This window comes from Mixophyes fleayi, chromosome 10 (genome assembly GCF_038048845.1).
Source record: "Mixophyes fleayi isolate aMixFle1 chromosome 10, aMixFle1.hap1, whole genome shotgun sequence".
Classification (NCBI taxonomy): Eukaryota; Metazoa; Chordata; class Amphibia; order Anura; family Limnodynastidae; genus Mixophyes; species Mixophyes fleayi.
The window spans coordinates 99,534,132-99,557,620 of record NC_134411.1 but is presented as its reverse complement, the minus strand read 5'-3'; the positions used below and the strand labels follow the sequence as shown (position 1 = coordinate 99,557,620).

Here is a 23,489-nt window from a genome sequence, read left to right as displayed (position 1 = left end):
AAATATGCCCCTTGGAGTCTATGAGCCTAGTTTGTATTAACATCATGGTGGCACAGATTGATCCTATGCACAAGGCAAGTAGGCCCAAGCCATGGTCTAAATTTACTTTGACCATGGCAATTTCCCCAAAAGTAGTATTTAATGAAAAGGGTGCTCCCCCTACCTCTTTACACAATGTGTGTTTACGGCTAAACACACCCAAATCTGGGGGCATTTCTAAAAAACAGAATGTGGGCGTGTCTGCTCCAGATGGACAATTTGGACCAACAAAGGAAGTCCAAAGCGCCATCATGTTCTTTTAACCTTTCCTAAATGACCTTTAGCCCCATAGGAAACCATTTGACCGTTGAGGGAACGGATTTATGACCCCCAACTACAGCTTTGATGCGGGGTGACTACAAATCCCAGCACTGGCTGAAGGAGACCACATAGCCCCCCCATGAGAACCCCGCGGGTCACCTTTAGCGTCTACCTCTTCATTGACAGCCATATTAGGCTCTAAAAGGCTTTCTACAATGTCCGTAAATAGACTTACTGACCGTATTAAAATCAGGAAACATATATTTGTGAATGTTACCAGTTGCTCTTTCATATAAAGCATTTTAGCCTCAGTAAACCATGTAGTAATACTATAAATGATGTGTTCACCTTGGACGTTACTAGTTCTTTGGCTTTGGATTCAAAAAGATGTTCAAGTTTCTCTGTGTCCAAAAGGACCTTGTCGAGCGACTCCCACAAAGTGCCTTTGCCAAACTTCCCCCGGCTGGAGCTGTCCGTCTCCTTCACCTCCTTCCAGAACAGTTTCACCGTCTTCCTCTTCTTGCTGAAGGCTGTGGTAAAAGGGTCCTGCGAGACGGAACCGAAGCTGGGTGGAGCTGGGGGTGGCGGTGGGAGATGGGGGCTCCTGCCCGTTGGAAGTGGCGGACACACGGGAGGAGGGGGGACGGTTGCAGGAAATCCGGGGCACCCGCCAAACGGTGGCGGGGGAGGAGGGGGTGGAAAAGGCAGTCCTGAAATGGACGGAGGAGAAGAATAAGTTAAATTGGACGGTCGGGATGTGGCTACAGATTCGGCAGCCTCGAAATCGAGAACGTCAAAATCCTCCTCCGCGCACAAGTCTGTGAAGTCCAAGTCTTTAATCTTTAGCTCCATGTGCGGTTGCTGGGCCGCCTGCTCCCACAGAGTTTCGGCAGGTTTTTTGAAAGGAGTCATAAGGGTCTTCTCCAGATTCTTGGAGTTGGTTTCGGCATCAATGCTGTATTGAGCCCTCACGCCTATCCGGGATTCCACGCCGTTCTCCACGGTGACTTTTGTAGGGGAGCCCTCGGTCTCCCGTTTCTCCGTCCGGACCGCCGTCGCTCTCCTTTCCCTGGGCGGCTTCCCAGACTCGTTGGAAGCTGCGTTCTTGGCGTTGAGAATTTCCGTGTCCGTGTTGGAGCTGCTCTGTTTCTTGGTGTACATCATGTCCAGCATGAACTTCTTAGAGCTGCTACGATCCGTGGGCGGTGGAGGACTGCTAGCTGGGCTTGCTGGATAGAAAGAAATACAAACCATTAAACATCTGTATCATGGAATATCATCAAGTAGGAGCAACACAGTGAACTAAATAAGACGGAAATGTCCAAAAAAACCCATTAAATAAAATATAATAAAATAACTCAACATAAGAGAGATCTACTCCAGCTTATTGATTTGACACTAACTTATGCCGACCAGACAGTTGCCAGTATCGCCGTCAATCTTGGCAAATTGGCCGGATATTGCCGGTGATCTTTGCTAATTAATCAAATACTCTCCCTGTCTTTGGCCGCAAACCAAACAAGTTGCAAAGAATGATCCAACTGAAACCGATCAGATAAATACGTTCGATGTCAGTAAGAGGAGATGACCAGTGTCAGCCTGTAAGTATGATTATCTCTGGACTTCACCAACGGCCCTGGTGTGATTGGGCCACGGAAGGGTTTCACTTTGCATTTACATTTACTGTGTAGCCGAGTGCAAGCTATTGCTCTCCGATATCAGCCATGGAGAGACTGGGAAAATGGACAGAGAGTCTACGGTGTGTAGAAAATGTATCCCCCCCCCCCCCCACAATAGCTTATATTAAATATCTTAACTTCCTGAGTCTTCTACATATAGTCTTTCTCAACGTTTGGTTTAATTTTTGACCGTCATAATGTTACAATAAATGGTAAAACTGCAGTTATTGCTTCAGCTTCTCTTGTAACCGTTCCATACACACAAGGTGGTGACATTATATCGGATTAGCCGCTAGTGTTGTCTATACGTCAGACAGACTGCAACAGGCTCTTTGTGGAATAGAGCAGACGCCATCATGTATGTGCGAGACTCACGTAGAGACGCCACGGATATACACACGCCACGTTCTCTCATATATAAAGCAGAGAAACATGACTAGAGGAGTAACTGCAGGAGATGTTCTGTCACTGTCCCGGTTTAGGACCTGGGTTAGCGATACACGGGGCAGCTGGTGACGAGCGAGTCTGGCTCACGTATGGGGTTAATGGGGAATCTTGCCTGGTTGTGATTCAGGCTCCTCTCGGTCGCCACGTTCCTCCCTCTCCAGGGTGCTGCTGGCAGACGAATCGCTGGATCCCGAGCACAATTCTTTCTCATTGACACTTTCATTTTTTTCTTCCTTCTCACTCAGATCACCCTTCCCTGTGTCCAATAGAGGTGTGCGGGGTTCATTACACATCTGCCCAAAACGCAGAGGAGCCCCCAAGTGCTTACACATGTTTAGTACAGAACACGCACATGCCCAGGCAGCGGGAACGCTTATATGTAACAACTTTACGCACATGCATGAGAGAGGAGAGAGATATGGACAAGGCATAGAGTGTAAGGCGGGGCTACATGCAAATGGGCGGGGTTACATGCAAATGGGCGGGGTTACATGCAAATGGGAAGATAAAGGAGGGGCTAGTGTATGGTTGCAGGAGTATGTCTAGTAATTCAGATATACACACACCAAAGCTCCGCATTTTCCATCCATGCAATGCGTTCATAAGGGAAACCGTGTACCAGTCCTGTGTTCACTGCTACTCAACCTGGGATTATGCTTAAGGGAAACCATCAGCCTTAATCTATGATAATAATCATCCAACGCAAGGGCGCCCTTCACCTACAACACAGTGTAGGCAGCCAACGTGTGAGCTGGACAGATGGGAGGAGCCCAACAAACCAATAGGAACCAGTCGCTGTGCATCAGTGATGTCACTGGTTCCTGGTGATCTTACAGGCTGCACTCTTGATAGCCAACTAAATGGCCGCCTCCACTGTATGGAGACAATAGGTGTACTTAGGCTTTTGGCAGGCAGGCTTCAGCCAAACTGAGGTCATGTCACTCTAATCCACCCCAAAAGCAACATACTACCGTAACCGAGACCACTGTTGCTTTAATATATAATGAAGTGAGATTTACCAAGTATAAAATGGAATTTAAAATCTCAATTCCAGCAACACACCAGTAACAATGGTGTCTTATCCCAGCAGCTTCCCCTATGACAGAAATAATGGATTCTACAGAGCTACGGATAGTTTCCCTTTAACTCGCAGGAAGTGCGGGACGTACACAAGGGAACATACCTTCCATTTGAGCCCCAAAGTCGTCAGCGTTGGCTCCGTCCTCTTGCGGCTCCAGGGGCGCATCTTCGTCCGATTCACCCCCGTTCCGCAAGGCCTCCGACAGAATCTCTTGCCTTCCCTTGGACAGGGCCGACATCTTCTCCAGCTCGGTGGCCGCCAAGTTTTCCAGAAATCGGTTTCTAAAATAAAAAGTAGGTCCGTTGTTTGAAAGTAATATGTGATTGTGCTACTCCCATCCCACAGGACCTCCTGCACCATCACAAGGATACCAAACATTACACTGTCACTATCATGGTGCCTGGTCACCGACCGTCACCTACAGTGATTGTGACCGAAAGAGATTTCTGTCTCCATTGTGTGTAGCTGCAGACTAGCAGTACGTCTTGTGTTGGCTACAGTTATCCACATGGAAGTGCCCACAAAGATATCCAATCCCCACTTATTTGTCCACACACATCTATGTACTCTATCCACGTTCTGCATATACCGATATCTTATGTAGACAGATATAGGACCTCATTTAGAGCCGGACGCAAAGTCCGTTTTAGGCGCATCCAACAAAAAAACTCTATCACGCATTTGCCAAAAGCACCAAATCCGCCTGCAACTTGGACGCAATTAACACTTGCGACAGCTTGCGACTCACTACGAGAGAATGGGAGGAACGCGGAATTGTGAAGTGTGACCATGTAAATACATCCTAGTCGCAGTGAGGCGCAGACGCAACACACGTCAAAACAGGGCTACAGCTGTGCAGCAGGAATTAGGTGGCGCAAGCGGTTAGCTAGCTGCAGGAGCTGCTCGCAGCTCGGTAGGGTATAAGGAGTGGGACGCAACTAATAACACCCTACCAAGCTGCGGCACACTCCCACTCCTACACTTCTTAGACGTACTTTGCGTCAGACTCTAAATGAGGCCCATAATCTATACGGTGACATTCATTGAAATGCAAGGAACCACTACTGGTATACCACAAATTAATTCACACAGACGTGTTTTACCGAATGATACAATGCACAGAAAATGATGGGTGAGCACAATTTAAACACATTAAAGACACAAAGTGAGCGGATGGTCTTTAGATCACTAAACGTCCCCGTTAGCTGCACACACTGAGGCGGCCATTATTGTGGGCTTAACCATGAGACGGCCACCTATGGATGCCGTATCAATCGGCAATAGTCAGCCTAGGAACGAGTAACGTCCCCAGGTCATGAGCGAGTGAAGTTATTGTCTGCGTCCTCCGCTAGATCGGTCCAGCCCACATAATGGCCACTTCCGCCCTTTGAGATACTTACTGAAACTTTTTCAGGATGGGCTTGTCGCCATGGACATGGTTATTCCTGTCATCCCTGCAGGAAGAATTGGTTAAGAGCAGGAAAAGGAGAAGATGACGCCTCTGCATGCGGCACAGCGCTCCGCGGGGGAGTGACACAAACATGCAGCGTTCACACCACAGCGCCTCCGGAACACGACACAACTACCACGGAACACGGGAGGAATTGTGGGTAATCATAAGGAGACAGCGGACAGAAGTGACCGACAACGTCCGAGATTGTGATCCAGACATTGCTCACGTGTAATATCTTTATGTATATTCCTCATGTATTATAAGGTCCTATTCACACTACATTTACCTGGTTGTTCTAATGTCTACACTCTAGTAGCGGTGCATCATTATTCACGGGACCCTAAAAAGGGTGTTTCCCAATATAATTTTTGTATATATGATAGCTAGGGGCCCCCTCCAAAACACCCCAGGGCCCCAAATGGTGTCCCAGCCGCTACGTTGCACACTTCTCGCCAATGATGTTAATCTTAATATTCACAAATTATTTACGAAACAGCTAAATTAACAACATTTTGAGTAAGAGGAGTCTGTACAGCGACATCGTACTATGTTGTAGGACGCATAACGTCATATATGGCAACAGCTGTTAGAGGAACACTAGTAAAGCATTGTCAAATATCTTCTGTTCTGATTGTAATGTTTACATTATTATATATATATATATATATATATATATATATACATACACACACACATATACATATACATACACATATACACACACACGTGGGTTACTCAGTAGACGGATGAACAGATACAGACATCTTAGTGAACAGAACACGCAGGATTATCAGACACATCCTGTTGTCACAGTGGTCTAATTAGAAGACACTTAAATTATAAAGACTGGTGTTAGGACCGGCCAGGGAATATGATATCATTATTACAGAGGACGTCAGGTCTATAATTAGACAACGAGGCTCCTTGTAATAACAACGCACAGCAAATGGGCCCGTTACATCATCCTGGGAAATTAAAATCCTGGAAGTGCAGAGGTTAAAGGGGGGGGGGGCACACCCGAAGAATGCAGAGGTTAAGGGGGGGCACTCGCTGCCCATGCAGCCCGGGGGCACTTACCAAACAGGCTCTGTTTGGTGGACTCTGGAAAGAGAAAGGATTTGGAAACAGCAAAGAATAAGAATTGGAGAACAGATTAGACAGAGAGAAGAGGTTGATCCCCCAGCCTGATGGAGTATTCCCCTAATAATCCTAAAAGCAGATCGGTCGTCCTTGTCCGTTACCCCATAGCTGTGTGGTTGTTTGGTATATCCAGAGCGTTTCCGCCAATCCCAGGCGTTACCGAGTCACCGCACAAAGTGCCACAGCGGTCACCTTGCTTTAAAGTGCCCCATCTGCCCTCCTACAGCGGAGGCAGATTCCGACCAATAAACTAAGATTCATAAACATGTCTGAGTGACGGGGGCACTTTAAAAGCTCCGTTTACTCCACTACATTTTACAATACATGGTGAAATCAGCACAAGAGGTCAATTTCCGACAGATAAACAGGTGTGGTCTACCGCTAGCAAAATGCCCTGTGTCACATGGGTACTTTATATCGGAGGGATTAAAGACAGACATCTAGGATCATATAGGACAGTGTTGGCTAACCTGTGACACTCCAGGTGTTGTGAAACTACAAGTCCCAGCATGCCCCTCCAGCAATAAGCTGCTATATATTGGCAAAGCAATCTGGGACTTGTAGTTTCACAACACCTGGAGTGTCACAGGTTAGCCTACACTGATATAGTGTGTACAAGGACCAGCATCTCCATTCATTACCATGTGACAGTCCCTGGAGGGACACAAAGTGCTAGTATGACACTATAACAACATTTCTATTTTTAATATCTGTAACTTACATTAGTGCAATCTAATCCGAGTAACATAACTGCTAAATAAAGTGACTTCTCCACAAGTGATTGACAGCAGTTCTACAAGGACAACGCTGCACTTACCACACTCAGCCCCAAAGCATCAATGTAACGGGATTGATCTATGGAAACGTGATTGCTAATAACGCTCCAGAACCAGGACACAGCCCCAGCCTCCCACGCCCCGGGTCCTGCACACAGCAGCACTCACCTTCATACCACGGCTCCGGTAAGGAACACAGAGGTCCTGAATAGAGAGAGGCCTGGGAAGGAAGCCTCAGACACTGTCATGGTAACCAGGACCAGACAATGGGCTCCACACTCCACTCCCATCCCCCTTTCTGGGAACTCACAGGATCAGGCTGCAGCCAGCTCAGCTCCTTTATAGGCTGCCCGAGCGAGCGTGCCCTCCGCTGACAGCCGCAGGTGCCCCGTGGCACGTCTAGAGAGCGCCCACAGTGATATAAAGATCAGAGGAAGCTCCTAAAGTGCAGTGACCCCGATCACCTCACTTCCTCCTCCAAACTTAGATTCTAAGGAAACCTGCAGCAAATTACTACATTTATATTATGCAATGTGATCTAATGAGACCTAACTTTTGCAAAACGTTCATATGACCCAGGGCGATCCAGAAGAGGGGACGTAAAATATAAAACCACAGAATAAATATTATAAAGCACATCATTTTTTTTTGTTACACAGTTTGCATAGGATAGAACCTTAAGACTGTGAAATCATCAAATGTGACACAAAAGTAATTGTAACACCGGCATTAAAAAATTCAAAACTTACTTAAATATACTGCGGTCATTGAGCAGCGCCGCCGCCTTGTCCACCTCAGGCGCAGATTTAGACAGTGAGATGCTGGTGCTGCTGCTGTGCATGTTGTTACTTTCAGAGCTCAACCTGTAGACGGGAAAACGTGTTTTTATCGATTCACTTTTCTGCAGCAACTTTCGAGCTGGAGCTTTCAGCCAACACGGATCAGATCGGTCTGAAAATAGACCAGTCTGAGCTCTCGTATCCCTTTTCTTCCCTGTTCACTACAAGAGGACTAGGCAGACTATCATTTTTATTAAATTAATGAAACACTTCAATACCCCAACCACTCTCATTGAGCCCCCTCCTCCACCAAAAAAGATAGTATTGCTGGGCGTGTCATAGAACTGCTCTGTTAAGGTAGATGATGTATCCACAGCCTGCAGATCTGTCGTGTCCAAGGTCATCATTATCATCATTTATTTATATAGCGCCAACATATTCCGTAGCGCTTTACAATTGGGAACAGGTCAGTGAGCATAAGGGCTCGTACACACAGGTGATAAAAGCAGCGCCTGTTATAGACGTAGACAAAGCCTTGCACGCTGTCCTAGCTTTTTATAAAGCGCTAGCAGCGCGTTCTCTGCGCAGCAAAGTGTACTTTGTACTTAATGAGCGTGCCCATAGAACTCCATTAATTCTTGTTAACGCTGCAGGCAACGTCAAAATCTACGGGACACCAACGCTGGTCCGAAAATGTGTCTATAGGTCAACTAGCTTATAGTATCTTTTTTTGGAGAAATTTACCATCAGTGTGTATGTGCTCTAATCAATTCTGCAGGGTAGATATTACGGGGAGGAACACAGGAGAAAATCAGGATGCAGAGCAATGTACTAAGTATAACTTACAGGAAGACATGCACAGAACAGCAAATTAAAGTCATTTGAAGCCAGAATACCCCCCTATAGTATAGGGCTGCACCAAATCAATACTAAATGCTTTGCCAGAGATTCTCCTGAATACCAAACGGAATCCTATTCTGTATAACGGAACTCTGTACTGTTCACAAACATCACAAGGAAACCAGGAGTCGGATTCAACTGATTTGGCTGTATCCAAATCTTTCCTAAAAACATTCAACTGAATCTTGAACCAAATACTGAACTTTTCTACGTCTTAAAGATCAGGAAAGTGAGAAGTTTATCACATATCAAGAGACTCCACTTATTAAGGCCTCTCCCAACAAATAAACTCCCTGTACCTGTCACTAGGGGGCACCGTACCATCATAGATAGGGTTACTGTGTGATTTACATCCTGAGAAAAATACATTTTCCAGATACCAGACTATTTTTGAGCTACTAGGCCCAAATAACAAAATTCACATAGCCTGACGGGTACGTGACATTGTAGGGTTTTGTTAGCTCAACAAGTACAAGACTATTAAAACCCTCTGCTACTTTCTTGCATTGGCTTACTGACAGGAAGTGAGGTGTGCATAGAATTAAATGATCCCCCCAAGCGTGCATTTGGTTCCCGCTCTCCTGAGGTGGGTTCCTGCACTTACTGCTCTGTCGGTGCCGTCACATCGGGGGTCGGTGGGTCTGGGGTTCGTTCCCTGATCTTCGTAGGAGGACTCGGAGGCTTTTCTACGGCCGGCTGCTTGGGCGGGGAGGGCGGCACGATGCAGACTGTGGGTTTCTGCAAGGTGCTCTGTTTAATAGCGGGTGGCAGAGGGGCGCTGTTCTCATGAGGCGAGGTTGGCGAGGTAGAGTTGTTGTTTATTTTTGCCCACACCTCCGCACTGTTGCCCAGGGACCGTCGCGAGCGCCGGACTTCTTCTACCCCCAAGGAGTTTTTCCTGCGATCCTTGCGAGGGCCGCCGGAGGATTCCTCGTTGTCGCCGTCCTCCTGCCTTAATGCGCTCTGTGCCGAAGACAGGAGATATCGTTAACGACTAATCACTACTCAGAGCGTGGCAGAACCCCACAGGAAATAAAATAAAACACAACATTTATCTACAGCTTATAGAGCTCAGAAAAAACATTTGGGAGAAACAGGTAACGTATAAATAGGCAAACATGTCGTGGTCAAACGGTTACCATGGTTTACAGGTGTTGGAGACCTACAACTGCATTAGGAAAATGTTCAATTATGACAGGTCTTTTATCTTTTAATTCATAAACACACCTTGGAGGCAGCCATTTTGTGAGCTGAACCAATCTTTATGAGAATGCTACTATAAGTTCTCTAGAAACCGATGACATCACTGAGGTAGCCATTTTGTGAGCTGAACCAATATTTATGTACTTGCAGCCTATCGATTCACTGCGATCCAGTGACATCACTGAAGCACTCATCATGATGACTCCAGTGATGTCAGTGGGTCAAAGAATCCATATTTACAGCCAAAATGGCTTCCAAGTGGAACCCTATTCACCTTTTTTTTTTTTTAAGGTGTGGCACTGAAGTTACTCCTCAGGTAAACAGAGCGACGTTCCAGAGGAAGAGTAACCACGAGTGACGAGGACCAAATACTCCACGTGTCACGGGAGCCGCCTAACAGCGAGGCAGGGAGCAAACATTAGACAGTAAGCTCTGCGGAAAACCCTTGCCAGTATCTATAATCATTATGACAAGATCGGATGCCAATAGCCAATGTCAGCGGTATCAGTCTGGCACTGTCTGAGCAACTAGTTACACAGCAATTGTTGCTAATGAGAAAACGATATCAATAAAACTGTCTAAAGGTCGCGGCAGGAAGTCAAGGAAAAAAATCAGCTCAGAATAGAAGTAGCTTTATATGAACAGCTGTCGGTGACACACACACACCCCCTTTTAAATTTAAGTAAAATAAACTATTCTTATTGGGATGTAATTTTCACCCAATGAGCACCGTCTTTGGACACTAGCTACGACAGCCGGCCAATGACGTGAGAGTATTCTTCCCGGGAACGCTCTAACGCTGCAATTCCTGTGTGTAATATTTTTGCAGTCACCTATAAAAGGTCCCGACGAAACATTTATGGAGCTATTTTCAATGTCGGTGCTCCCAGAACACTGGACTGACCAACAAACACAGGCTCAATTCAGTATTGTAAATCAGTACAGTGTTGTCCCCGGTTCTAACACAGTGACCTGTAGAAGTGATCAATACATCGATATTTTCATGTCAGTTCTAACACAACCGGTGACCACGTACCCTTAGGGGGGTATATATGCAATATCTGAATTATTTTACAGTTTAGGTTATAATCATAATTGCTTAAAAGCAAACAAAACAAAGTAACAAGTTAAAGATCATAATAATGCATGAAGCACTTATGTTCTTTTACATAATGTAACTCCCTTGCCCTATTAAATTCACGAACGCACAGTGGCCTAGTGGTTAGCACTTCTGCCTCACAGCGCTGGGGTCATGAGTTCGATTCCCGACCATGGCCTTATCTGTGTGGAGTTTGTATGTTCTCCCTGTGTTTGCGTGGGTTTCCTCCGGGTGCTCCGGTTTCCTCCCACACTCCAAAAACATACTGGTAGGTTAATTGGCTGCTATCAAAATTGACCCTAGTCTGTGTGTGCCTCTCTCTGTCTGTCCCCCTCTGTGTGTGTCTGTGTCTGTGTGTTAGGGAATATAGACTGTAAGCTTCAATGGGGCAGGGATGATGTGAATGAGTTCTCTGTACAGCGCTGCGGAATTAGTGGCGCTATATAAATAAATGATGATGATGATAACCGGCCCTTTCATTGGATCCGTCACAGGATATAGCGAGCGAGCGACCTGCTGGCTCTGTATAAATAAATGTAGCTCCTACATGTCTGTAGCGGGTGCCCCGTGTGTTATAAATGGAAGCACCGTGTGGTATTTCTGCTGCTCGGACATTGTCAGCTACGTAATACATCAATTTGTCACCGGATGAGGTTGTACAACACCCCCCACGGTGATCAGGAAGCTCAGTCCCTGTAACCTGAGATCTGCAGTAATCACCAGAGAACCTGCTGAGGTTACGCTCTAACAAATACTCCAGGACCTGCGCTCTCCCATCAGGTTAATCAATCTCCATTTGTAATTTAAAGTGCCGGTGTCAGTCACGCGGTGACCTTCTGTCTCTCTCTAGAGTAAAGAGCTTCAGGCGAGTGCCTACAGGACTCACTGTTTCCTTATCTCACCATCTTCCTGTACAATCCAGATAACAGCGAACAACAGACATTTGCTTGTATCTCATTTCTCAGTTGTGCTAGACTGGCGCATAAAGTGACTGGTTGCTAAGGGTTACAGCATCTTATGCTCCCCACCACATTGTAAATAGAAAGGTCCTTATGCTTTATTGTTATTATAATTTAGCTTTTTTTTACATTATTACATTTCACATTGAAATGTGATTTTATTTATTAACAATAACAGCACGTTACCATCGCCTCAATGTGTATTCCTCTTAGTGACGGCTGAGGATTCTGATGCCCCAGTTATATAGACATGAATAGATGTGAGGTTTTACGTAACACGTGTTTCCATTTATTGGATGCTGAAACAGTTTAAATTTGAAACATATGAAACTCTGAACTCACTTTACGCCACTTACTGAGAACATATAATTGGTACCATTACTAGGACTACAAAACTCAGACTTTCACCAACTCTGCTGAATTGTGCAATGATCTACCAACAGTGGAGGCAATTTGTTGGCTGAATATTGGCTCCAAGTGACTGGATAGGCTGCACTCTCAGTGATGTCACTGGTTCCTAGTGACTGGATAGGCTGCACTCTCAGTGATGTCACTGGTCCCTAGTGACTGGATAGGCTGCATTCTCAGTGATGTCACTGGCTCCTAGTGACTGGATAGGCTGCATTCTCAGTGATGTCACTGGCTCCTAGTGACTGGATAGGCTGCACTCTCAGTGATGTCACTGGCTCCTAGTGACTGGATAGGCTGCATTCTCAGTGATGTCACTGGCTCCTAGTGACTGGATAGGCTGCACTCTCAGTGATGTCACTGGTTCCTAGTGACTGGATAGGCTGCACTCTCAGTGATGTCACTGGTTTCTAGTGACTGGATAGGCTGCACTCTCAGTGATGTCACTGGTTCCTAGTGACTGGACAGGCTGCACTCTCAGTGATGTCACTGGTTTCTAGTGACTGGACAGGCTGCATTCTCAGTGATGTCACTGGCTCCTAGTGACTGGATAGGCTGCACTCTCAGTGATGTCACTGGTTCCTAGTGACTGGATAGGCTGCACTCTCAGTGATGTCACTGGTTCCTAGTGAATGGATAGGCTGCACTCTCAGTGATGTCACTGGCTCCTAGTGACTGGATAGGCTGCACTCAGTGATGTCACTGGTTCCTAGTGAATGGATAGGCTGCACTCTCAGTGATGTCACTGGCTCCTAGTGACTGGATAGGCTGCACTCTCAGTGATATCACTGGTTCCTAGTGACTGGATAGGCTGCACTCTCAGTGATGTCACTGGCTCCTAGTGACTGGATAGGCTGCACTCATCATTGGCTCAGCTCACAAAATGCACTTAGTTTAGGTAATATACACATTTAAAATGAGATCCTAAAAAACATCTCTACCACGTCCTCTAGATGTGTTTATAAAAACAATGTCAGGAATTTATTGTCAGTAAGACACATAGATGGTCACACGTCATTGAGAGGGGCCATAGCACTGTCTTTAGATAGCAGCTAATTACTTACTGTCCTGCTTGCTAAGAATGCAGGAAGTCTCCCCGGATGGAGACCGGGAAGCAGAAGACTGATGGATGGACAGAAAATAAGGTGCCTGGGAGATTGTGCATCTCCCATGTCCCAGAATACAGCAATAAATCCCAACACAGCTCAGGACATTAGTCAGCTGTCTCGGCCAATCCTGCAGCAACGCGTTCAGACTGACCTCGTACACGGCGAGACGCTGCTTCAGATCAGGGTCTGTCCCCTTGTTGTTCATATGTCGCTGTATGAGCTTCTCCATCCCCTGCTGCTCCAGACAGTCCGTGACGTCGTAGAAGGAATCCTGATCAGGAAGAGCAACCAGCGTCTGCGTAAACAAAGGACATTATCCGTGTGAGTGCCGCGTTTAGATCCAACGGCCCCCCCACCGAAGCTGGAAGCCACGGCCAACGAGGTGAAACAACAGTCTACTCTAAAGGGGGGACGGTTAAATGCCCCTCGACACATCAAACTCAGAATTCAAAACTCAACTGTGGATTAAACTCACCTTCTGTCCTGAAAAATGGATTTGCTAAAAAAGACAACAGCTACATTAGAAGCTCCTGGGAACATATATGTGTATCTAGCAATGTTTACATGCATGCAGTGGAGTAAGACATACACAGCTGTGAGCAGCTCATCCAGGCAGGTTACATATTAACAGTAATGCTCAGCGCAATTCAAGGCAGATCGGTTGCTTTGTATTAGTGGGAAATTATAAATGGCATAAACGGGTTTATGAAGGGTGTCCTGCGGGATAAAACAAGACAACTGCCATGTCCGTGAGATGCTTTGTTCAAAAGTTATTACTGGATAAAGCCAAAACAGTATTTCATAATAATTTGGCCACTAGGGGGCAGTGTTCCATTTGAGTCTATGGCTATACCAGCAGAATAATAGAACTCACTTATGTTTGTGGCAATATACAGAGAAAGGAGGCTCAATATGTGATTAATTAAATAAAATTTCACTTAAATATGGTATATTTCCCTGTAATACAATGATCTGAATTTATTGCAATATAATCTGTATAATGTGCAGACCACAGGCCCGTGCTCCTTTATATTCATTTACAGTTTATAGATTTATGGTAGATGATGTTGCCAGTTAGCGGGAGTCTGACACATTGTTTAACCTATTGATAACCAGAAGGTCTTCACTCCTTCCCGACCAGGCCAATTTCCTGGTTTTCACCTCTCTTAGTCTATCCATGCTGGGACTAGTAGTTCTATAACTGCCACAAGTAGAAAACGCTTGCTGTACACATTAACTGACTGCCATGGGTCCTATGGGTCCCATTGATACCGCAGTAGTAATTCTGCAGTATTGAGTATTGGTGAAACACAGGACTTCAGCAACGTTACACGTTTATGTTTTACAAATCATACTCCATGGTGAGAATTACACATATGATAACTCTGCGTAGGAAATCACATTTAAATTCCTTACTGAAGGCCAATAAGAAAAAGTGCAGAGCAATTCCACAATCAGCAAGGAACATCACCGATCTGTCCACGTCACCCACACTCAGCAAGGAACATCCCCGATCTGTCCACGTCACCCACACTCGGCAAGGAACGCCGCTGATCTGTTCACGTCACCCACACTCGGCAAGGAACGCCGCTGATCTGTCCACGTCACCCACACTCGGCAAGGAATGCCGCAGATCTGTCCACGTCACCCACACTCGGCAAGGAACGCCCCCGATCTGTCCACGTCACCCACACTCAGCAAGGAACGCCCCCGATCTGTCCACGTCACCCACACTCGGCAAGGAACGCCCCCGATCTGTCCACGTCACCCACACTCAGCAAGGAACGCCCCCGATCTGTCCACGTCACCCACACTCAGCAAGGAACATCCCCGATCTGTCCATGTCACCCACACTCGGCAAGGAATGCCGTTGATCTGTTCACGTCACCCACACTCTGCAAGGAACGCCGCTGATCTGTCCACGTCACCCACACTCGGCAAGGAATGCCTCCGATCTGCCCACGTCACCCACACTCGGCAATAAACGCCCCCATCTGTCCACGTCACCCACACTCGGCAAGAAACGCCCCCGGTCTGTCCACGTCACCCACACTCGGCAAGAAACGCCCCTGGTCTGTCCACGTCACCCACACTTGGCAAGAAACGCCCCCATCTGTCCACGTCACCCACACTCGGCAAGATTGCCCCCCCGATCTGTCCACGTCACTCACACTCAGCAAGAAACGCCCCTAATCTGTCCACGTCACCCACACTCGGCAAGGAACGCCCCTGATCTTCCCACGTCACCCACACTCGGCAAGGAACAACCCTGATCTGCCCACGTCACCCACACTCAGCAATAAACATCCCAGACCTGCAAAAAAATAAAGACAAAAAAAAACAATCCGCCAAGCGCACTTCGTTTCAGCAAGTTCAAAATGATCCCCCTGTGAGATCTCCATCTGATGTGTGTTCCAAGCATCTGCTACTTTCTATCACAGTTTCTCTCCTGAAGCGGACCCCGGATATAGGTCCTGGGGTCTGCGTCCAGCTGGCCTGTAGACCTATGCAGATCCTTTCATGGTTATTTCTGTCTGAACATCCAGGTCGGGCACAGAACAGCTACAAGATGTTCCCCAGCTCACAACAATGGTGTGGTCATTCTCATCTGCAGCGTGTAATGGGCCGTTCTGGACCGACAACAAAGCAGAAACCATTCATCTGGTTTTCATGTGTTCCACAAATAAGATGTTTCATATGTTGCCAGATAAAGGTCACAGGAATCTGCTGCAAATTACACAGTTGTGTGGTGTAACTTACTGATCACAACCTCCGCGGAGACAGGTACTAGAGAGCTAAGGTGTAGAGGGCCCGGGGGCCCACAATGGGAAACATACATTACATAATCAGCGTAACGTGGGTTGAGGTTGTACCTTTATGTATTAAATTAGTGTCTGGAATATGCAGACTCCTTATTTCTGAATGTCAAGATACTAACTTTATCCTACTCAACTGCAGACCAATTCCCATGCAACTACAACAATCTAGATTGCCAGGTTCATTTACAGAATTTATCCTAAAATAACACAGGCCAGCACTGTGGTTAGCATTGCTGCCTCACAGCGCTGGGGTCATGGGTTCTATTCCTATCTGTGTGGAGTTTGTACGTTCTCCATGTATTTGCACACTCCAAAACATACATGGTAGGTTAATTGGCATCTGATGAAATTAATCCTAGCACCTACGTGGTAGATAGATTGTAAGCTCCAAGGGACATGGACTGATGTGAATGATTATGTAATCTTTGTACAGTGTTGCTGATATGTAGGCGCTATATAAATAACCGTTAACAGTAATAATAACAACACAATCATTACTGCAGGTGATTGGAGGAGAAGGACCATATCATGGACTGTACGATGATCCTCTCTCTGCATTTGGCACTGGGCAAACATTTACGCCCAACAGGACAGGTGTGGGCGCGTCTTGTCTAAATGAACAAAAAGGAGCATAATGTGGCGGCATTCCTGGTTGTGCCAACAGTCGCAGAGCGTGCTTATAGCGCACAGGTGGGTACTCAGATTCAAAGGGAAGAAACCTTGGAAGCCCACGTCTGATCGGACATCGCTATAGGTGTAAGCACAAGCGGATTGCGGCAAGCTGGGCACAGCCTTAGAAACCTGCCCGAGGGCTGCAGGGCGAGGATGCCGGTAACATGCCCATAAGACACTTTAATATCTTGTTTCCTCGCAGACCTCTACCCCTCGTCCTTCCGCTGACGGAGCCCACGTACAGCACACGAGCTTGAACTCTTACATACTCTGGATACCTGAGGACAAGTCCATGGTGCTAAATGGACGACAAGCAGCAGCCAAAGAATCACAAACTGGGGCTCAGATCATTCACAGCCGCACCGCCCAGTCAGCGGGAAGTCACATGCCGCTAGCAGCCCTGCGCATGCTACGCACAGGCCACCTCTTCAGGCTTACCTTGTTGATGAGCGTCATAGCATATACCAGCAGCTCGGAGTCCACCCCGTTCTTCTCTTCCAGGATATCTACCAGGTTAGACCATGGGCTGGTACCTGGAGGAGAAGGGAAAACCATTAAAATCATCTGTGTATGTACAATAATCTGATGCATAGCAAGAAATAATACAACATAGCAAGAGGTTTCAATGAGCAAATATGTTATATATTATATATACACGTGCACATATCTAATATATATAAGCCTAGCGGCGTGTGCTAGTGTGTGTGTGTGTGTGTAAAAAACTATTTTCTCAGAAAGGACTCATCCAATTGACCTGAAATTTGGTATACTGACATTATTTGACAAAAAAATTATAATAGTGAAGTCAGTTAACTTCCATCATCCCCCCTTCCCCCCGTGGGAGGGGTAGTAAAGGCTAAATTTACCAGTTGAGGGCTCAAACTCTTGACCGTGTGGGTATTTATTTACCAGAGCCTGTGTTTGGTCATGGACAATTGTATGTCGCATTTTCACGAGTACGGAGAAGCAGTGATGTGAAAGTGCAGGTTATGAATACTGCCCTTTAAGGAAGACTGATTGAGCACAGCAATAAGGTGTTTAGCAGAAACGTTGTGTATCGAGAGGTTTTAGAACAGTAAGACGATGGAGATTAAGGATGTGGCGATGAAGATGAAGGATGAGGTGATGGAGAAGAATGATGAGGTGGTGACATGTGGACAAAACCACGTTAAAAAAGGGGCGCTTACGTCGGGAAGTAACGCTCTACCCCTGAGGAGGCCTGGGCTAGGCCCAAATGCATGACAAGAACCTTTTTAACACCTTAAGTAGCTTGATTTGACTAGAATGCATGAGTATCATGCACGGGTTAACTTGTATATACACATAACAGTATATACACACACACACACACACACACACATATATTTTAATATTTCACAGTTTCTGCTACACAAGTTTCCTTCTAGGTTTTAAAAAGGAAAATTGGAGGTGTTGCCCATAGCAACCATATCAGATTCTAGCTATCGTGTTCTAGAATGTAGTAGATAAATGATAGCTGGAATCTGATTGGTTGCTATGGGCAACACATCCACTTTTCCTTTATGGACGGTTTGATAAATCGTTCCCTAAGTGTTGAATAATTCTGCAGCCTAAAATACAAGACTCCTCTATTAAAAGAGCTTCCAGCTCCATTCACAACATATATGTAGAAAGGTTCTGGAGCTCATCATACTGAAGGTGTTATAGATGAAGCTGTGATGTGTATGGGGGGGGTGGGTGGGTGGGGGGTCTAGTCTATGCACCACAGGCACAGTCTATAAGTCTAACGCATGAACCTGTCACAGCCTGAACATCTGACTGCAGAGACCAATCGCTGGCGCTCAGCTACGTGTTTATTATCTTCATCCTGCAACGTTACTGGAATTTCCATAGATTTGGGACATACTACAAATGGTTTCTAATATGACATCAGCTTATATCTGACCTCATGCGACAATCTGCGCTCTTGTGGTTTCTCTTCTAAACGTTTCATTAATGAGCTGTTTACAATTGGTCAAAAAAGAAATATCTTGGCGTTTTTTAAAATGTGACTTTCAGTCTATTTTAGGTAAAGGTTGCAGTAAATAGTTTGAGCAGGAGAGGGCGAGTACATAGGTGACACTATCACTATACACAGCGGGCCGGGATAGACTGTCCTGAGGTAGGGAATGTAGAGTGTAAGCTGCACTGGGGCTGGGTCTGACGTACAGACATACGTTTCTTTATTGTGCAGACCTACAGAATATGTTGTTATTTATATATAAATATAAAAGAGAGAGAAGGACCCCGAGAGCCAGCGAGAGAGAGCGAGAGAGAGCGCAGGGACATTGCAACTGCAAGAGAGAGATAGAGAAAAAGAGAAAGCATTGCAATTATTTTGCATTAAGTTTTGTCTGATGTAACAATATCACGTTCATTTTGCTGAATGTATACAGTGAGGACAGGATGTGACGGTGAGACAGTAACTGAACAGCAGCAGATACATGGTAGAGACCTGCGTGACAGCGTTAGGAGAGGGCTGTGGGATATAGATGTCCAGTACTCTGTTCCTGCACACAGTGCGAGGTGCTGGGGGTGGGACACTACTCGTCCCCCATGTGCTGTACACATGTATCAGACTTATAGACAGATACATATTACATAACAATACAGAGATGCCGGCATACGGCGCGACCGACGACAGAGGACTCACCACGGTTGTTATCTACTATATTGACGGCTTTTATCAGGAGCGGCGCGTTGGACTCGGTGTATTCAACGAAGACAATTAGCAGTTTCAGGGCTGTTTTCACCACCAGACGGTACTATAGGAGCAGACAGAGAGAATTACTCATAAATAAAACCAAGTCTAACGCAGACGTGCCCCAATCTTCATAATCACCCCCTGCCCCCCCATCCCACGGTCCCTGGCATACACTTACCGGGCTGCCGCAGAGCGTGTACAACCACTGGACGGTCTCATTGTGATTAGTTACACCATTCATACCATCCACAAACAGCATGATCTGACTCAGCGCTGCAGAGACAAACACACGGATCACTATCACTTCTATAGGACCTGGTGAGAACATATTACACAGCTGTATACAATCCGCTTCAGATGACTGGGGTTCAATCATTATGGATTCTTGTTAGGTGTTACGTTCTTCACAAAGCCATTTATAGGTGTAAGAATATCCGTCACCTGACCTCTCAACCTCCTTCTTATTGGTTCAATAGCAGATACAATAAGTCAGAATCACTGAGTGGACACAAGGTGTGAGTGAGCACTAACTATTATAGAGACATGGTGGTGCAGATAATTCATAGATTTATACGGCAGTAAACATTCAGTAACAATGCAATACAGGACTGCAAGAACCTCAAGCCGTTTTATAATGATAATAACACTACTGAATACTTTAAAAGCAAAAAAGTGAAATAGTTTGTTTCAGTTTTACCCCACTGAGTTGGAAAATAAAATACTACAATACTGGGCGAGCCGGTTCTAGACCCGCTGGTTGCCCGACAGAGCGGGAGCGTTAGCAGACCGGAGATTCTCGGGAACACGGGAGACACTGACCTCGCAGGATGTAATTCTGGTAGTTCTGGTCGGCCTCAGCCCCTACTTTGATCAGACATGTCAGCCCCTCCGAGTTCACGAACTCCGGCACCAGATCTTTGTCCTCCTATCAAAATGATGAAATGGTGCTTAATACACAAATTTAAATCAATTGATTTCCTCTGAAGCATTAACGCAATTATAGCAAACAAGTGTTTTGTTGTGTGGGGTGAATGTAGACACAACAGGGGGGAAAGACGCTGATCTCTCACACACAGTCGTACGAGCACACAGACCCACAATGATACAGCTATCATGTTACAGTGACTATATAATCAGTTATAGCTTACATGGCCCAGAGCGCAGTTAGTACTAATATGAATTACTGTCCTCCAGAATAAAGAAATATATGGAGAACCCCTTAAAAGCAGAGGAGCGCAACCTCTGATTACATCTGTTTTTGGGGTCCCTGATCGCCAGATATACAATACAGTCTATTGTTTGTGGTCCTAGAATAATGGCACAGACACTGGGGGTCTCAGGCGGATGACCCCCCTCTTACACATCATTCGCAGGGAGCTGAAAGCAGCCCCTCCTAGCAGACCACAGACACTGAGAGCGACTCTATGAATGAGATATTCCCACCTGAAACAGCTGCTTGAGAGAGAACAGAGATCTCCGCAGCTCCGGCCCGTTGGAGTTGTACAACTTTTCTGAAAAGAAAAACAGGAACAGTTCTGATTAAATCCCACTTATTCCACCCAGAGAGACGCGGAGCTCCTCACGGTGACCACGAAGCATCTTCTGGAGACTTAAGTGACACAATGATAAGAGGGGAGATTATCTCCAGACATCACACACAGGCTGCTGTTATACATCTCACAGAGGGATGGAAATAACACAGCGGCTCTCCCAGCCTTATTGGGAGACCTGGAGAGAGCCGCAGCATAACATCTGTATATATTAATCCATCAGCAATCAGCGGAAGCGGCCAAGTCCCTGTCTGGTGCGGGTTTATGGGTTTACTTACCTAGAATAGCGTGCACCCTCACCGACAGCTGGGTGCGGAGGATCAGAGTCGGTCGCCGTCCTTTGCTGGAAGACAAAAAAATATAATTAATTAAAAGGATCATATTGTACCACCATCTATTACAATAATGGATTTATATAGCAGTGATATATATTCTGCAGTGCTGTACAAAAGGATCAATATACTAATAAGGTATCTTATTACCTAAAGAAAATCAATACATGCAGAATAACACACACAGGGATTTTCATATGGAGCACAGAGAACCTTGTTTTCTCTCCATGTTTTCCATCCATTCGTATGAATGACAGCTGATCTTATGATTGCTCTGGTGAGAACACTGCCACCTAAAGGTCACGTTATTATGAAAAACAAAATGTATTGTAGAGCAGCCCATGGCTCTCCAGCTGTTGTAGAACTACAAGTAACAGCATGCTTTGACAGGACAGTACATCCATAACAACTGCATAAGCCACAGGTTGGCAAAGACTGCTGTAGACTGACAATAGCATAATATAGTTGAAAATTAAATATTTTCTTTATAGTTACAAATGAAATGGATAATGATTTAGTAACACTCCGATGTCTGGCTGGTCTTCGTTATGTGCTTGTTATGATGAATCTGAGCCTTCACAGGATACAGGAGGTCAGTCCAATGACACCAATATCACATACAGGTATTAGAGATATAGCACATTATAGTAATGTTCTGCTGCAGTGAGGGAGGACGTCCAGCAGGGGAGCTCATGAGTCACAATTTTTTTTACTTGTTCTGACATACAGAGGAATGTATTTTACATGGGAAGTGATACTATTATGTGTAATATAAATGTTCCCTCCAGCTATATGGTTATAGCCTCATTTCACATTCCCTGATCTTACACTTTTCCACTCATATCCTGATGCACTTCAATAAACCCATCTCCCCGATTGTGCAACACAGATCTGGTATTTCCCTATATTCTGTTAGTGTTCTGTACATCACAGTAGTTTATGTTTTAGTTATGCAAACGTTACAAAATACTGAGCGTACAATGTGTAGGTCCGGACGTGGCTCATCGGACCAAGACAATATTCAGTTTGATTTTTATTGTGCCAAACTGGTTTATGATGGAAAGTTCCCCATATCTAGACCGTTTACATGCTGGAAAAAACTATTTAACAAAATAATCCAATCCGGTCTCATGCGATGGCCTGGTGTCTCTCTTGTTTGGGAGAGTCCTGTATTTTATACAGTTTTTCCCAGTCCCTTGAATCCAGAATCCAAAACATTTTTCTTTACACTAAACTAGACAACCTATAGCTCTCCTGTAGCTGGCAGGGCACTCTGGGATTTGTAGTTCAACAACAGCTAGCAAGTCACAAGGCCTGTTGTAGATCCATGCTTTGCAGGGACGCTGATCTATTACAAAAATTCGGTCGGAACAACTATAAAACAATGGCTTTAATAAGAGGAAGTCCTCAATTGTCATAAAGTCATTAGGCTGGGTTTCATGTACGTGACTGGACAGACATAACATACACCCCTCCAATCTTACACAACACATTCACACATTTTATATATACACACTGTGGTATATCTACCTAGCTGTACATAGGGATAATAAATCCCTCTTATAGATATAAAGTGATGAGAAGTCACTTAGAAGTTCAATGCATACTTGCCAGCTCTCCCTGAATGTCAGGGAGACTCCCTGAAATAGGGGTGATCTCCCTCACTCCCTGAAGAGTCTGGCATTCTCCCTGATGCTGAGCCAGTACAAGACGTGGTTGGCTTCTCCATCTGTAGCATGATGACACAGTTCAGAAATTGTGTCCTATGTCCATGTATTGATGCCTATGGAGGTGGCCATTTTCATGGAGACCAAGATTTAATCAAAGACTGACAGGTAAGACAACATGACTTCAGTAATGGAGACAGAAATGTAAAAGACACTTCAGTCTCTAGAGATTCATTATCTGCTTTTCTTTAACGCATAGTTGAATACTCTCCCGGAATGTCCGGGATTCTACCGCATTTCTGGGAGACCTCCCGGGCTCCTGGGTGAGCAGGGCAACCTCCCAGTTCTGGTCCCCGCAATAGAAGTGTGGTTGGGGCGGGGCTTAATTACGCAA

The 23,489-nt window shown here is 45.6% G+C and overlaps 1 protein-coding gene across 6 annotated transcripts in view; it reads right to left on the bottom strand.

The window, feature by feature from the left end:
- FHOD1 (formin homology 2 domain containing 1) overlaps nt 1-23,489 on the bottom strand; it is an 88,967-nt gene that overhangs the window by 14,086 nt on the left and 51,392 nt on the right. Inside the window, exons 3-17 of one of the 6 annotated variants that reach the window (XM_075189270.1) lie at nt 21,375-21,439; nt 20,990-21,057; nt 20,366-20,471; nt 19,725-19,819; nt 19,496-19,607; nt 17,263-17,357; nt 13,809-13,832; nt 13,485-13,628; nt 9,160-9,518; nt 7,626-7,739; nt 6,038-6,061; nt 4,908-4,961; nt 3,610-3,788; nt 2,539-2,682; nt 649-1,529 (exon numbers count right to left, since the gene is read on the bottom strand). In XM_075189270.1, coding sequence (XP_075045371.1) covers nt 649-1,529; nt 2,539-2,682; nt 3,610-3,788; nt 4,908-4,961; nt 6,038-6,061; nt 7,626-7,739; nt 9,160-9,518; nt 13,485-13,628; nt 13,809-13,832; nt 17,263-17,357; nt 19,496-19,607; nt 19,725-19,819; nt 20,366-20,471; nt 20,990-21,057; nt 21,375-21,439 — 2,464 coding nt within the window. The remainder of the gene's footprint in view (nt 1-648; nt 1,530-2,538; nt 2,683-3,609; nt 3,789-4,907; nt 4,962-6,037; nt 6,062-7,625; nt 7,740-9,159; nt 9,519-13,484; nt 13,629-13,808; nt 13,833-17,262; nt 17,358-19,495; nt 19,608-19,724; nt 19,820-20,365; nt 20,472-20,989; nt 21,058-21,374; nt 21,440-23,489) is intronic. The other 5 variants (XM_075189274.1, XM_075189272.1, XM_075189271.1 and 2 more) reach the window with 5 other exon arrangements.